Source organism: Ambystoma mexicanum, chromosome 2p (assembly GCF_040938575.1).
Source record: "Ambystoma mexicanum isolate Mex_15411 chromosome 2p, UKY_AmexF1_1, whole genome shotgun sequence".
NCBI lineage: Eukaryota > Metazoa > Chordata > Amphibia > Caudata > Ambystomatidae > Ambystoma > Ambystoma mexicanum.
Genome location: NC_090923.1, coordinates 306,283,469 through 306,301,148, shown reverse-complemented (window position 1 = coordinate 306,301,148; position 17,680 = coordinate 306,283,469). Strand labels below are relative to the sequence as shown.

At 45.5% G+C, this 17,680-nt stretch overlaps 1 protein-coding gene across 1 annotated transcript in view; it reads left to right on the top strand.

Annotated features, from left to right (window-relative positions):
- Positions 1-17,680, top strand: part of SUSD3 (sushi domain containing 3) — a 437,490-nt gene that overhangs the window by 220,147 nt on the left and 199,663 nt on the right. The window contains exon 2 of the mRNA XM_069643607.1: positions 9,687-9,875. Coding sequence (XP_069499708.1) covers positions 9,687-9,875 — 189 coding nt within the window. The remainder of the gene's footprint in view (positions 1-9,686; positions 9,876-17,680) is intronic.

Here is a 17,680-nt window from a genome sequence, read left to right as displayed (position 1 = left end):
TACCATTGGACAGATTCCCGTTATAACCCTATAACCCTTGTATGTAATTCTCACTGGTTTGTCAGGTTGTTCTAAATTGGTTTAAATATTGTCAGTGATTTCTTAGTTTAGATATGTACTCATTGCCAACACATAAGGCATTAAATGACTTTAAATCCGTGTAGCTAGTGGAAGGCTTTTAATTGATGACGGTCACAGTGACATCAGAGTATGACACAGCAGGATGCATTCCCAAGATGGTTTCCACTATATTCAATATTTATTTATGAAAATCTGTATTTATCAAAGCAAAAACACCAATTTGTTTGAATTCACATCTGCTGCTTTATCTTTCTGTCCTTTGGCATTTCCATGAGTTGTTCTTCTCTGTAGCTTTTCCTATTCTCTTCTCTTTCATCCTATCCCAACCTTCATCTCTCTCTAGCTTGCCTTTTACCTCTCTGCTTCCCTGATCTCGTCTTTCTTATTCTCTCTATATCTGTGTATCTTTTTTAATTCTCTTAACTATCTTTTCTCCATCTAGAAGTCATAATGCACTTGCAATACTTTAAAGATTAATTTCTTTTTATTTTTCTAATTCCATCTCAACTGTTTCTATTTAAATATATGCGGAATGGTCGGCACCAGGAATGGCAGCTTGAAGGCAGTGCTGCTGAGCCCTGAGATATTGAATCTTCTCTGCAATAATGACTAATCCATCCATAGCTGAAGTGGCCCAACCTGCTAAGAGGCATAAAGGGGATGATGAGGCTTAGAAGAGAGATGATAAGTTGCTGGACCGTTTGACCAAAGTGACGGTAGACATTGCTGAGATTAAGTCTAAACTCTCAGTGCTGAAGAAAGATACGTGGAGCTCAACACTAAGGTGGATTCAATGGAGGAACATGTTACTTTGGTGGATGACAAAACCTTAACATTGGTGTACCGGATTAAGGTTTTACAGCTCTAAAATGAGAAACTGTCTCTCAAGTTGTCTCAGCAGGAGAACTTTCCCAGGAGAAACAACATTAGGATTGCTGGATTTCCAGGGAATGTGGAGCTGGGCAATCCCATGATATTCCTGGAGAAAACATTAATAACTCTACTCAATCTGGATCCTAAAATATCCCTAGCAATGGAAATGGCCTACAAATCACTGGGTCAAAAACCTGCATTGGGCCAGAGACCAAGGCACTTCATTTTGAAGTTCCTAATATTCCCCATTAAAGAGATGATTTTAAGGAGGGCTTGTGAAATTACTACTCTCTCCTGTGGGGTCACAAAATAATGATATTTAGAGATCTAAGCGGAGATGTACTGGAAAAAAGAAGAACATTTGATGTGGTTAAAGAAAAGGCAAGACACAAGAAGTTAAAATACTACACAGTTTATCCTACAATATTCTGTGTTATTTTGGATGGCCAAGTGCACTCTGTCACTCATTACAAAAATGCTGAAGCCTTTTTGTCAGACCTTGATACTGAACCTTTGGAATCAACTTCAGATGTACAGAGGTCCCCCACAACAAAAAGAAGAGATAGTGTGTTTATGCTAAATGGAGTTTTGTAAGACTTTCTGAGTTTAATATATGAGCCTTTACTTATAATATTAAGGCTTCATTTAACGTTTTAGTTCAAATTAATATTGCTTACTCAAGTGACAGTTGCAGTTGGCGGTTGTCATGTTTTTAAAAATAAATTTACCGGAGCGGGAATGCTGTGTGCATTAGAGGAAAGAACCCATCTTGCACACATTAACTTAGTTCTGGGTTACTCTGGGGAACTTAAGCTCTTGTGGTGCGCCTACTGCTCTGGTCTGTATGCCCTCCAACACAATCCCAAGAGGAATCCCCAATGCCCTTAATACCAGTCAGTGTTGGGCAACCTGACAGAAGGGGACAGATGGGCGCGCTTCTCCGCAAGTGGTCCACGGGTTGTGGTAGACCACAGATGGGGGAGCCGGAATGTCCTTGATGCCATCCAATGCAATGGTCAGTGACTTGGATGTGCTCACCTTGGCTTTCGATGTTGTTGCTGCTGCAAATCGCTGTACGGATGAGTCTGCAGAGGGAGGCCAAATGGGGTGAGCTTCGCTCCGGTGCAGAAGCGATGTTTATGAGGACTGCAAAAGCAGAAACGCTGGGTGTGGGGAGTCTGGGATCAGACTGAGAGAATGTGGCATTGGTGTGGGAGGTAAGGGATGTGGGAGATAAACATGTGGCGCAATGAGGGACATCCTAGCAAGACCACTGCCATGTAAGCTTGGCCATGTGATTCAAACTGCCTGCCTAACGCAATGTATACACTGAGCCTATACAAGTGAGCCAGAATTAATATGGTGGGAGTAGTTATAACTGATGAATTACAATAGTCAGAATGGAACTATGAACAAGGTTTTGAAATTAATATTTATGTAAGTAGGTTGACGAGAGTTTAAATATTACATTGGCACCACAGTGGGCAACACACGATCACATTGAAAGGGACTACTTATGTTGATGGAAATTCCGCCTTTCACCAGGTGGACTGAGACTCCATATCGAATACTTCTATTGCAAAACTCAAAGGTGTGCAGTGTTCTTGATGTTAATCGTTGGGGGCATTGTGTCTATAGGGGTGCAAATGACTTTACATTGGGAAATTGGGAGATTAATTTGCCTATGGTATTAGAGGAATTGTTTTATTAGTTGATTAGATTGACTAGACATAGACTGGTGTATTATATGTACCTGTCATATCTACTAGTAGTCAGGCACGAGGAAGACTGATATGAGATACATTACTAAATATACAGGGCATAGAGTTCTGCAGGGATAGTTCAGATGAACAAATCAGATGTATATATTTGTACTGATATTCAGCCCATTGAGTTATGGATTGGATTTGTTGCAAATGCATGTGCGTGTTTATGTATATGTGTTTTGAGTCTATCTTCATTGTGGAGTATTAGAACTTGCTCCAATCCTGCCACATATCTAGCCAATGACCATTATAGTCTATGTTTTAAACTAGTGCTGGAATATTCACACAGAATTACGATAGGAAAACCATACCCTACAAAGGAGGGATCCAAGCTCGAGAGCTGATTGACCCTCTGGTACATGAGGTAATCTTTAGATGTTCTTGTTATGATGTCATCTACTATGCATAAATATATGAATGTGACAATTAAACTTCTCGAAAGAAAATATTTAAATAGGGATTACTCTAATGAGTTCATTGAAATTAGCAACATGGAATGTTAAAGGGTTGAATTGTTTGCGGAAAGGAGGGAGGTATTGTCAAGTGTTTGGAGAGAAAGGGCAGATGTGGTGTTTTTGCAACAGATGCACCTACTAGACAGCTCCGAGGGTCTATTGAAAAATCGAAGGTATAGCAAAGTGCTCTTGAACTGTCATTCATCAAACTCAAGAGGAGTAGGCATGTTATTTGGGAAAGGGCTGGGGATTTCAGCTGCATAGGCTGCAATGGATGATGAGGGCTGTATCATTTTGGTAGATTTGCAACGTGAGGGGACACTAATAACCTTGGGATCTATCTATGGACCTTGCACTGCAGGGGGATCTTTTTTCATGAGCCTGAGCTCATTACTACGGGACACGTGCAGGGAATACATTATTTTAGGAGGGGATTTGAATTGTGTGTTGCAGAGGGGACCTGGCCTAGCAGTTCGGGCTGGGCTGCTACCATTGGTGGCAGTACCTGACTGATTTGCATATGGCTGGACCCCTTTTGCAATGGCGCAGACGGGCTAAAAAACGGTGGTGTGGAAGGTTTCCCAGAGCAATGCCAGTGGCTTAGATTCATTCAAAACCTTCCACCCATCACTTTTGTGCTTATAGTTTGTCTCACTATGTGAGAGAGGGTATGCCCAGACGTGGGTCCCTTGCTCGCTGCGCCATAGGGAACCAATCTGCACCTCACTGAGGAGGCCCAACAAGGCCGAAACATGTCTGGGGTTGCTTGTGTTTCTGTCCAGAGGGGACCTGGCCTAGCAGTTCGGGCTGGGCTGCTACCATTGGTGGCAGTACCTGACTGATTTTCATATGGCTGGACCCCTTTTGCAATGGTGCAGACGGGCTAGAAAACAGTGGTGTGGAAGGTTGCCCAGAGCAATGCCAGTGGCGTAGATTCATTCAAAACCTTCCACGCATCACTTTTGTGCTTATGGAGCCCAAGGTGGACCAGTCCTCTTCATAAAGGTTTACAAACACGAGAGGAATTACATATTGACGACATTTTACAGATACATTTGATCTAGTTGATGCATGGAGGGTTCCTCATTCTGGGGAAAAGGCATATTCTTTCTACTCTCCTATTCTTATTCAATAATTGACTATTTCCTGAATTCAGACAGATTGTTTGGAGAAAATGGTCACTGTTGACATACAAGAAGAAGTCTATCAGATCATTCCCTAGTTAGCATGAAGTTGAAAATGGAGAATCGAAGGTGTGACTTTCTTAGATGGTGCTTGAAGCTATTTGTACTGAATGATGAGGAGGCCTTGAAGGAAATGAAAGATTTCATTAAGTTGTTCTTTGAGGAGAATAAGGAATCATCAAATTCTCTGATAGTATGGGATAGTTTCAAGGCGTCTATTTGTGGAGAACTGATGAATTGGACGTTGCAGATGAGGAAGTCGGGCTGGAAGACCCAAAGAGAATGGAGGGTGGCATTGGGGAACTACAAAGGTAGTATGAGTTATCAAGGAATACTTAAGACAAAATGAAGATGGATAGGGCCAAGGAGACACTTAAATGTGAATGGGATTCACAGGCAGATAGGGAATTCTTTTTTTTAAAACAATAATATTGGGAAGAAGGAGACCGCGGGGGAAAAAGCTAAAGGATAAAGTGGAAATGTCATATGTCTACAAGATAGATAATGTGCCTCATTATGAGTCCGGCGGTCGCCGTGCCGTAAAAACGGCACGGCTGCCGCCGGAGTCATTTTTTCCCAGCGCCCGGCAATAGGGACTTACAGGGGCATTACAGCCCTGGCGGTACGGTAATTCCTCATTGCCGGGTGCCGGAAAATATTACGCCCCATTCCCATTCGAGTCCCATTGAACTCAATGGGAATGGGGAGGACGGATTCACTGGCACCATTCATGAATGGTGCCGGTGCTCCGTCAAGGTCTGCGAGCGGGTGCCTTCCCGCCCGCCAGGTCAGACCTGGCAGGTGTAAAGGCACCCGCTCTCAGAACTCGTAGTTTGCTGGTCCGGTAACAACGGTGCCGGTAGCTTACCGGCACCATTGTTACCAGACAGGCAACCTTGTAATGAGGCCCAATGATTCTGAGGTCATGATTTGGTGGCTTCACGAACAGGATGCACTGGCCTCCACCATGTAACTCATGCAACGGTCACTCGCAAACAGGCTACTCACTGTATATACTGTATATTTGACCATTTTGCCAGTCCGTGCAATATTTTTGGATTCATGTTCTTATTCTTTATGTAAATATGTATATAAAATGTAACTTGTAATTATCTATGTAACATTTATCTGTAACTTCCTTTCCAAACATGCACCCTGATGCCCTTGGGCAGGGTGCGCAATACAAATAAACAAATACAAATACAAATACAAAAGGAAAGACATTTGTGAATGTTTCAGAGCATTTTATGCATCCATATACAAGGAAGGTCTAACTAACTCCTTTGGGAAGGTGAATCTCCTTTGTCTGTCCAGTGAGACTAAAGATTCACTAGATGCCCCAATTAAGGTTACAGAGGTGTTTATGGCTATAAGTCATCTTAATGTGGGGAAATCACTGGGTTCGATGGATTCCTTTTAGAACTTTCAGTTGAGAACTTGCTCCAATTCTATGTGGATTATTTAATAACATCATGATGGATGGCAACTTGTGGCCATCCATGAGTGAGGCTATGGTATTGTTGGTTCCAAAGCCGGGGAGGGATAAAACTAAATGGGGTAATTATCACCCGATCTCACTGCTTAATGTAGACTCGACGTTATTTACATGTATTTTGACTAATAGATTGGACACATTTATGGGTGGTCTAATAGACCAATCACATGCTGGATTCATAAAACGGAGGTATGGATATGATAATATCAGGACAATCATAGCTATTCTGGGAATTCCAAAAGCTGAGGTGGAAGACATAGGGCCTCATTACGAGTTTGGAGGTAGCCATGGAGTATTAGCTCCATGGCTGGCTCCGCACCGGGCTCCTTTACCGGGTTCCTGCAATGGGGATTTACTGGGTCATTCTGACATTGGAGGACCCTGTAAGTCCTCCTTGCAGGAACCATTCCCCATTCCCATATGAGGCCCCATAGGGCTCAATGGGAATGGGGATGGAGGTAACAACAGGCACATTATGAGTGTCCCGTTGTTACCTCCCTCTTCCAAAAGCGGGACCCGGAAAGGACGCCTGGTTTTACCAGGCGTCCGATCTGGGTCTCGCGAAGGGAACCTTGTAATCAGCCCTGACGGAATGAAGGGGGCCAGTCCCATACCGGCCCTCTTCATTCCGTGAGCGCAAGCCTCGTAATGAGGCCAATAGTCTTAATATTTATGGATGCTGAAAAAGCATTGGACCGGGTTAACTAGACATTCTTGAATTTTACGTTGCTTGAAAAGGGATTTGGGCCTCTTTTTCTGTATGCTATCGGTGCACTGCAATCACATATTACTGCTAGAATATGGGTGAATGATGATGTCTCTGAATCTTTTCCAATATTTAGGGTTACTAGACAGGGGTGTCCACAGTCACCTTTTCTCTTCAAACCTAGCATTGGAGCCCTTAGCTGCCTATATCCAACAGGAGTCCAACATTCATGGTTCATGTGTAGGGGACAGAGAAGTTAAGGTGCTTTCCTATGCAGATGACATGACAGTAATTCTAGTAATTATGTTGAATCCAGATGATGGGGGAGCATTACTGAAAACTGTTTTTGAAAAAGTTGGTCGGCTTTCGGGACACAAAATGAATTGGGGTAAATCTGTGGTCTTTCCGCTTAAAGAATCCTTGGTTTGTAGTGGGCTATTCGATTGGTATTGCCAGTGGGTTAATTCTAGTGTGAAATACCTGGGGATTTATCTGGTTCGTGATGTAAAAGAGATTATTGAGTTTAATACTAGTAGGTTAATAGAGGTTCTTCAACAAGATGTCAAAAAATGGGAACGTGTATCCTTAAATGTCTGGGCAAAAATAAATGCTATTAAGATGTTGCTCCTTCCCAAGATATTATATGTTATCCAATCCCGTCCACTACACTTCCTCAAATGTATGCTTAAGCGTATTGACAAAGTCTTTCTAGGATTCCTCTGGGGTGCTGGGAAAAGATCAAAGATTCCAAGGCACATTATGGTTACAAATGTAAGAGAGGGGGGCTTTGCTTATTTGATACGAGCAAACTATTGTAAAGGTTTCCTGCTCAAATAATCTGCCAATTACTTTGCGCATAATGATGGTCCTGAACCATTGTGGATGGTAATAGAGGTAGACGTTTTCACCATATCACCTAGATAGCTTGTACTCAATTGGTAATATAACTAAACTGTCAGCTAGATTGCTGACTTTTAGTGTGACCAATTTTGCACTTGAATCATGGATTAAAGACTGCAATTATGGTCTCTATATGCACTACGGAGCGTCTATATGGCATAACCCTGGTTTACAAATAGATAATAAAACATTGATATGGCAAAGCTGGATCAATAGAGGTATTGTGAAGATTGCAGATGTATGGTTGGATGGTAAAATGAAACCATGGGCGGATCACGCTCAAATATATGGGTTAAACAAGAGAGCGCTCATGAGATATAGGAATTTAGAGGTCCTTATACAGAGAGACAGAATATGCTGAAGTCTCCAATGGGAAACAAACCAGCGGTGTGTGATCTGTTTTACATGCTGCCACAAATGGTGATGAGCTATCTAAGAACGATGCCAACAGATTGTTCATATATAACTTTGGGGGGAAAATTGAGGCAAGCCTGGATTGAAGAGCTGGGTAATAATGTAACGATAAAAGAGTGCAAAAGGCTAAGGAGGGTCACTTCGAAAGCGAAAACGGAACTGAACCTACGTAATAAACATCAGAGAATTCTAGGTTGTCTATACTGGACCCCGTTGAAGATGTTTGGGCTGGGTCTGCTTAATAATGAGACATGCCGGGGATGCGGCAGAGGTAGAGGATCCTTGTTTCTTATGTTATGGGATTGTCTGAGGGTTGTCGATTTCTGGAGGGATGTGTTAGATAGGCTGGATACGACTCTGGGTGCAAAGTTTCTGAGGTCCATTTCTGCTGTTATTCTGCTTTCAAATCGGGGCAGATGTGACGTTCCCAGTGATCGATCAGGTAGGATTGATAGAACACATATGGTGGCAACAAGGAATAGCATAAGAGTTTGGAAGATGAGAAAAAAGCCCTTAATTGATAACTGTTGACAGATTTGCAAACACTTTCCAAATATGAAAAACACAGGATGAGGAAAACAAAATTGTGAGGGAATATATCTGGAGTCTTGGGGACCATTTAATGACTTATATGGCTGAGTGCGGGTTATATACAATCAGTGTGGGGGATGTTGGTTGTTGATATGGGTTATTAGTGTGCAGTATCATTTGGCAGGTTTATGTTGATGATTTATTCGTTCGTGTTTTTGTAGTATCATTTTGTTGTGTGCCTGTGTTGTTGTCTGTGTTGTCTGTGGTCATATCAAATGAATAAGTATATTGTATATGGGAATACTGGGGTAATGTATTTGCTATCTATATAATTGCTTGTGTATAATCCCAATGAGAAGGTATCTTGTTTATATTTTAAACTTTCATATACAAGAACCAAATTATATTTGTTATTTGCATGTAATTTTAAAAATGTAAATAAAGTGGAGAAAAAAAATGATATGTGGAATGATGTGAATGTTATACATGTAATTATGAATATGTTAGCTTCCTTAGTGATAGAAAATAATCTAAAACGAAAACGTTGTGTGCGCCAATCATCTTTTATCTTAATGAAATGTAATTAAGACTAGCAGATTCGAGGATGTCCATGGAATGTGCATGTACAATGCTTGAATTTGAGTTTTGACACAATTGCGCATTCTTGATTTCCGTGTAGACATATTCTGTTTTATTTGCTTTGAATTTGTTAGAGTGAGCAATACTCACACAGAAGCACTAAGGCTGCGCAAGCCATTTGAGCTGTGCCATCAGCTGGCAGTTTGGTATTTCTATCCCATAGCCACACGCTCAGAAATCTATGTATACAAGTGTAAGGATATGTTTGAATTAATATTGTATCATAGAAAGACGTTTCACGTGTTGCCCTTTTTATGCCATATTAAAGAAACATTTTATCAGTGTACAATTAGCCCTAGAGCACAAATTGTCTTTGTGCAAAAAAGTATACTTTCAATGCATTTTTGCACCAGGACTAGGACTAGGTCAAACATTAAACTGCTGCAAAAAAGAACTGTAGGCATTTTATATGCACTAGGCCATATTTTGGCATTGTATTAATTGCACTTGCACCGTTGAAAGGTTTCTGTAAAACTGTGCTATGTGTCTGTATGTGTTAGCTCCGCTTAGTCTTTCAAAAGTGCTTACATCATTAGTAAATGCAGATGTATCCTTGTCTGCACATAAAAACAGTATTTGATATCAGTAGTGTGAAGGCAGGCCATTTAACAGCACTGCATTCTGTTTTTCTGTGCTGCCTAGGTCAGTGCAGCAGAATGGTTCCTCCAGACCCAGGCACCCTCCAGCTCCTCCAAGGGAACGGCACTGCTGTTGGAACGGTGATAATGTTTCAGTGCCCCTCCAAACATCATCTTCTGGGAGAAGGAGTTATTACCTGTGTATGGGAAGGAAATTCCTCCGTCTGGACAGGAGAAATACCAACGTGTAAACGTAAGCCTAATCATTTAATGCTATCTATGCTTGGTCTCTTACACAAATACGATTAGTGCTAATCAGTACTTTTCTGATAGCTCACACTATCATGTGTGTATATCCTGTGTCACACTACTAATGCTTTTTTAACTTAAGTCAATGTTGCACGCAGCAGGCTATATGGATAAATGGATAGTTTGTAAAAAAGCTCAAAACAAATACACTTTTTTCACAGGACCTTACATTCGCATGGGGCCGTCTAACAGTACACAGTAAATGCAGTCCAGGGTGAGAATGCTAGTCAAAGAAAGGCTGGATTATGTAAATTAACTCCCTTATGTACCCAGCCTCAGTCTAAGAGGATTCCTGCCTCACACACCAATATATCCATCACCTTAAAGGCCCTAGAAGGACACAGGAACCTCCAGGAAGGCGGGACTAAGCTTCTGTTCTGAATGAACACATGGTTGAATTCCCACCATCCGTTAACTGTGCCCATATTTTCCTTCCAGCTTTCCCATACATAGAATCTGGGCGTGTGTGTCTGCTTCCCCTATCTCGCGCCCACTCACTGGAATGCCCTACCTCCCACTATCCGAGGGGGGGCCTCCCTCACCACCTTCCGCAAAACTCTGAAAACTACCCTCTTCACATAAGACCCGACACACCAGCACGAATACTTATCATATATGTTGTAATATACGTCCCAATGCAATATCTGTAACAACAGTACGATATCTTGTAGTATTCATAATGTGTTAACAATCGCTTTCATGCCTGTACCACGTAACTAAGTTATTGCAAGTAACAGCGCCTCAATGCCCCTGGGCTTCTAGCGCGCTATATAAATATAAATAAATAAATAAATAAGGACCCAAGGGAGAAAGTAGAGGGGCTTTGCACACTGTGTTTTCTTGGGCATGGTTTTATGCATGCCTTGGCTCACCATGACACTGTGGACGCCTCAAGGACTGGCCATAAGCACTGGGTGCACAAGCCTAGGTTTTTGGGAACCATGAAATAAATGAGGAAACCAAGAAATGTGAGGCTTTTTTTTCCACTTTTCAGAGAGCTTTTGCAAACTTGGCAAATTTGGATTTGTAACCTACAACCCCTTCCAAATGTTGTAGCGGGTATAAGGAAGTAAACGTAAGGGCTTTACTGCATGTGGTTGCTTAGGCATGGCTTCAACATGACGCAGCTCACTGTGCAGTGAGTAGTTTCTAGACACACGCCCCTTGCAAAGAGAACACCTCCTCTTCAGCTATCTCTCCTCTTTGCCCTGTGCCCCATAGAATACATTTGAGTCCCATGATAAGGGTGGTCCAATTGTGCACATAGCTCCTCTAATATTTCCTACTAATGCCTTCCTGTGCATCTTATCTAGTCCTCGCCCTCATCCCCACCATCTACCTGACTTTCTTTCTTCCTTCCACTCCTGAATGTTCTGTCATATTCCTCATTTGCCTCTCTGACAGGCAAAGTGTTTCAAAGCCACATGCTATGGCAGTAGGCTCTATACAAATGCCAGATAACATAACATTTGTAGTTTGCAAAACTGACTTTCCAACATGCAAATTGCAGCAAAGATATATGTAGTTTCCAAAACTGAACTCAACACCCTGGCACTGGACTGGTTGACCTAATTCTTCTCCTCCTGACGTTCCCAGGTTCAACTGGGCCCTTTTCTCTCCCAAATCACACTCTCCATGTGTAGCATCCCTCAAGGCTCTATCCTCTTGCCATGCCATTTCAACATCTACCTTGCCCCTCTGGCCCACCTGATCTCCTCCTTCTCTCCTCACTTCCAGTGTTATGCAGACAACACGCGACTCTCCCTCAAGCTTCCCAAGCTTCCCTCTACTGCCTCCTCTTCCTCCTCTCTCATCCCTGACTGTCTGACTACTATTCAAGCATGGTGTGCTGCCAATGATCTCTGCCTGAATGCCAGCATGACTGAGATCCTTCTCATTGGGACCAGAGCTCCCTCCTTTCCTTCTTCCCTCTGGCCACCCTCTATGGGTTGCCTCCCCTCACCCTATTGTGAGGCAAAAATCTTTTTGTCATCTCTGACTCCTCTCTTCCCTCCTCTCCTCACATCGCAGACCTTGCCAAGAAGGCCCACTATCAGCTTCACCTCCTCAGAGGCATTCTCCCTTTCCTCACCTTTCCCCAGAAATTCAATGTCTCCAGCGCTCTGGTCCTCTCTAGGCTGGACTACTGCAACAGCCTCTTCCTCAATCTTCCTTTATCCTCCCTTCACTGCCTTTCAACTAATCCACAATAGGACTGCAATGCTTATCCTTGGCCTCAAGCCCAGGGACTGCATCTCTCCAGCCCTAAAATCTCTCCATTGCCTCCCCTTTGCTACTAGGTTCAAGTTCAAGACCCTCAGCATCATCCACAAGACTTTTTTGGGCCTGGGAGCCCACTACATTCAACTCTCTCTCTATAAATACCTCCTACTAGAGCCCTTCAGTCTTCTAGCTCCAACTCTCTGCAGATCAGACACTTCTCTAAGAAGAGAGTCGGTGGTAGATCTCTCTCCTCTGCAGGAGCCTCCCTCTGAAATGGTCTCCCTGCCCCGCTCAGACTTGAGCTGGATCTCCTTAAATTCCAGAAGCTCCTCAAGAACCTCCTTTTCTCTTCATCCTCCCCTCCCCTCCTCCCCTGTTAAAACCCCCCATCTGCAGCAGTGACTGGCTGCCTGGTTCCCTCTGAGTTCTATACGGCTCCAGCCCCCCCCCTCTTTTGCAGTCCACCCCCTCCTCACACTTAGCATGTGGACCCTCACCCCTTGCACCACATGCAATCCCTAGCACTTGCACTCTTACCCTCCCCTACTTCCCCCCTTTACCCTGAACTGTCCATCCCAACCTAGGACTTTGCATTTCGCACTGACCGCACTTCCCCCCTCTCCCTCGCACTTCTTGTTACTGCACTTGCATTATGTGAATGTCACAAGGGCTAGTAGGACTGTTATTGTTATCTTTCTCCCTTGTCCCTCCCTCCCCCTTCTTTGTCTTGTGGCACCTTGAAACACCATTTGTGGTATATGCACCTTACAAATAGCCAATAAATAAATAAATAAATAAACCTGCAAATAGCATTGCAAACTGCATTTTAATTGGATGACCTCTTATGAATCATGAGAGGAAGACTTGGGCCCTTACCATTACAGTCTTCTTTGCGATTCAAAAAAGGAGATGTTCAACAAATCTTTGCAACTGTTGCATGTAAGTATTCTATATGGAGAATTTGTAGGGCATAAAATATATGCCTCGAGAGGCAACCTTTTGCTATAATGGAAAATAAGAGCTGCAAACGCAATGGAGAAATTGGATAATTCTTCAAATGTAGGTAAAGGTGCATTAAACTTGAGGGTTTTAAGCTTCATACTGTAAGTCAGGAGAATCACTTTCCACCATAAAGAAGATTGGGGCTGGTTACACATTTTTGTGGCAAGAGCTGAAAAATAACAACCTCTAGCCCTTTCTCTTTTGTACACTGGATCAACTGATATGTTGAATGAAAAAGTTAGTCAAATATTTAGCCATTACTTCGGAGGGTGTAATAGAAGCAGCAGTGGCTTGTTTTATGTTATGTTACTGCTATTTGTTAAGCGCACGGTCACCCGAAGTTATCTTGGCGCTGAGAGGAGAAGAGACAACAAGAGCGGAACGGGTTTTGTCTAGAATAGGTACGTTTTAACAGCCTTTCTGAAGGTAAGATAGTTTGGAGTTTTCTTTATGAGTGGTGGGAGATTATTCCATAGAGTCGCCGCAGCTATGGAGAAAGCCCGACCGCCGATCAGGATCAGTTTAAACCTCGGTACCACTAAACAATCAGCCGAAGCTGACCGAAGGTTACGACTTGGGAGGTACCGGGTGAATTTGGTTGCAGATATTCAGCCCCCTGGCCATGGAGAGCGCAATAAACTATACACAGGACCTTGAATTCAATCCGTTTGATCACCGGAAGCCAATGAAGAGCTCGGAGTACCAGAGTAATATGGGCCCCAAAGGGGGAGCCAGTGGCAAACCAAGCTGCTAGATTCTGCAAGCATTGCAATTGTTGGATATGACCCTTGGGTTGGGCAAGATACAAGGAATTGCAATAATCTAATCGTGATAATACCATGGCCGCCACCACAGATGGACGTAGTGAGGCTGGAATCAAAGGAAGAACCTTCTTAAGAACTCTAAACTGGAAATGACCAGCTTGACAGACTGCTGTAACCTGTTTTTCCATGAACACCCCAAGATGTTTTACTTTGCTGACAGGAATTGGTAAAGGACCCAAATATTCGGGCCAGAAAAAAGACACCCAGAGTGTGGGGCTAGGAGGACAACCCACCACCATGATCTCAGTTTTGTCTCCATTCAATTTGAGCCAGTTGCAGTTCATCCACTCTCCCATGGCCACCAGACACCCCCATAGGCACGGCAACACCTCAGCTTGATCGAGATCCAATCTAATCAGAATCTTGGTGTCGCCGGCGTACGAGTAGCACCTGCCGTCAAAGGGGCGGATCAAACATACAACGGCCCAAATATAGATATTAAATAAGATTGGAGACATGGAGGAGCCTTGAGGCACTCCACAGCTGAGGTGACAAGGAGCAGACAGAAATGGCAGCATAGAGAGGGTCTGAGTACGATCCGCCAGGAATGATGCCAACCATTCCAGCACTCGCCCAGATATACCAAAGTGGGCAAGACAGGATAACAGGATGGAGTGGTTGACCGTGTCGAATGCCGCTGAAAGATCTAACAGAATCAGGGTGCCAACTCCACCTGTGTCCACCAGCCTGGCCATGTCATCCTGGACAGCGACCAGTACACTCTCCGTGCCTCTACCCGGGCTCTGTGGGTTGCTCAGATCACCCAAAATCAAGAACAGAACTTTATGTGAGTTGTGAACGTTGTCCATTTTAATAGCAAAATATATGTTTTGAGGGGATTGGGTCCTCTGACGTATCCCATATCTATGACAGGTAATGTCCACAGCTGTGCTGCGTCGGAAAATCTTCGGCACCTGCGTCCTGCATCGATGATGTCGATGCGCCATCCCCGAGGACCTCCTCCGACGGCTGACTTCACCCAATGTGATAAGTAGGACGCACAACGCCATAGCCTCAGTTCCGTTTTTTCTGCGAACGTGTTCGCTTCGCGAATCTCGGTACGCCTCGAATCTTTGGAGTTTGCTGTATTCTTCTCGGTTCATTGAACCTGTTCGGTTTTTGTGAAGACCTGTTCGTGGCGATGTCTACTTCGTCTTCAACCCCGTGTCCGGGCTTCAAGAAATGCGGGGACTGTGGGTCCAAGATGTCGGTCACGGACTCGCACGATGCCTGCCTCTGGTGCCTCGGGGAGGCCCACGATACGGACGACTGTGTCGACTGCCAGTCGCTCACGGCCAAGGCCTTGCGGAACGCAAGAAGAAGCTGTCGGTAGGGCGGGTGTCTAAGCCCCGGAAGTCGAAGTCTATGGGGCTTTCGACGGATGACTCGAGAGGCGACTCTCCGCGTCATCGTCGGAAGTCCAGTGGGTCTCCTTCCAGGAGTCGGTCTCGCCACTCCACTGCCTCTTCGAGGCATTCCAGGAAGCGCCGGCATCGGTCGCCTTCCCCGTCCTCTCCGAGGACTCCGCCCGTCGGCGGGTCGCTTATCCCACCATGCATGCGACACCGGAGGAATGGGCTTCCTTCGGGAAGCAGATGTTAGCGATTCTTGAATCGCAGGGCACCGGTCCGTCCGCGCCTCCAAGTGGGGTCGGTCGGCACTGGTCGAGAGACACCGCTCGTACGCCTTCGGGCTCGGGTGGTCGGCACAGCTCACGCGAAAGGTCCTGCTCGGACAACGGTAGCCGTTCTCGCCATGCCCGTTCCAGGTCCCGGTCCTCGACGCGCTCGAGACCATGTGATCCTGTGCTGTCTTCGAAGAAGACGTCGATGCCTGTGGCGCCAAGGTCATCGACTATTTCTCTTGAGGCTCCGCCTCCAAGGGGGTCGTCAACGCTGTCAGTGCCTAGGTCATCGAGAGACACGCTCGGAGCTCCAGCTTCGAGGCCTGTGTCAATTCCGTTGATGCTGACGGCGCTGCAGCTGACGTCGACGCTGATTCGCTCGACGTCGACGCTGTTTCTGTCGACGCCGGCGCTGACTCGTTCGGCTCCCTCGACGCCTTTCGAGGCGGTGGTGTCGGAGGGGCCCTGTGGCACGGGGTTAGCCCCTAGAAAGGCTTTGGCTAAGGTCAGGCATAGCTTTGGTCCCCAGGTGTCTTCCTCACACCGCCTGGAGTACATTTCAGAAGGTGATGAAGGCTCTGATGAAGGCTTGGTTCCGGTTACGGTACCAGATGAGCTTATGTTGGGCCATAGCCAGTTTGATGACCTGAGGCAGTCACTGCATGATGCCAGTGGACTGGACACCTCTCCGGAGGTGGAGTTTTGTAGGCCGGAGCCTGGCACTCATGCCGATTCTTCATATCGGTGCCTTATGTCTCTGGTCACCGAGTACTTGGGTTGGTCGGCTCCCCCAGGGGAGTTCGTTCAGGATGATCTCACGGACATCCTTGATCTTGGTCCCCCCACTGACCCGGTATTGCCATTTCATATGGCTCTGCAGAGAAGGGTGGGGGCGGCTTGGACTGCTCCGGAGACTCTCCGGCAGTGGGCAAGTCTTTGTCGCGAAAATACCGTCCAGCCAGTAGCGACCCCTGCTACTTGTCCAGGCACCCCACTCCGGAGAGTTTGATGGTGCAGGCGGCTACGGCCCCGGCAAAGTAGGCATTGTATCCTACCATCCCTCCGGATAGGGACGACAAACGTTTTGACGGCTGGGCGGAGAAAGTGTTTTCTTCAGGGGGTATGGCGCTTCAGGCGGCCAACTCCATATGTGCCTTGTCTCGTTTCACACACACTCTGTGGAACTGTGTTGCATTAGCGGCTGAACATATTCCCGAAGGGGACGAACTGGATGGTTCCCTTGCTATGGTTCAGGAGGGCAAGGATGCCATGTGTGAGGCCGTTCAGTCGGGTTTGGAAATGGCAGATTGTGTCAGCCAGTCCATGGCGGCAAGCACCGTAATACGCAGGTTTGCATGGTTGTGAAAGTCTGGGTTCGCTCCTGATGTGCAGTCCCGGCTCCTCAACATGCCCTTTGACGGTGAACATCTTTTTGGCAGCAAGGCTGACGAGAGCCTTGAGAGGTTGCAGCCCTCCAAAGCTGCAGCGAAGTTGTTGGGCTCTGCAGTTCGACAACCTCTGCTTTTTCGTCCTAGGGGACAACAATGGAGGGGAGGTTCCTTTCGCTATTACTCGTCCTTCAGTAAAGTGAGAGGAGCTAGCAGTCAAAGAGGCCACCGTAAGAGTGCCAGAGGTGGAAACAAGGGTACTCGAGGTGCCAAGGCCACTCGGGCAGTTGCCTCTTTGCCCTCAGGCAACGCCACAGCTGCTACCACTCAGTCATGAGGCCAGGTCCCATGGTTCGCCGGTTGGGGGAAGGCTGGAGCAGCATCTTGTAAAGTGGCGAGCCATTACTTCAGATGTGTGGGTTCTGGAGATCATAACCCACGGCTACTGTCTTCCCTTCGGCAGAGGCCTCACGACAATCCACCTGGGAACCTCTCTTTGAAGAGTCCGGATCCGCTCCTTGCGCAGGAAATTCAAGCCCTGCTGGAGAAAGGCGCCATAGAACTGGTGCCTGTAGCGGAGAGGAACAAGGGATGGTATTCCCCTTATTTTTTGATTTCGAAGAAAGACGGGGGATTGAGACCCATCATGGACTTGCGCGGTTTGAACAAACTCCTCAGGAAGGACAAG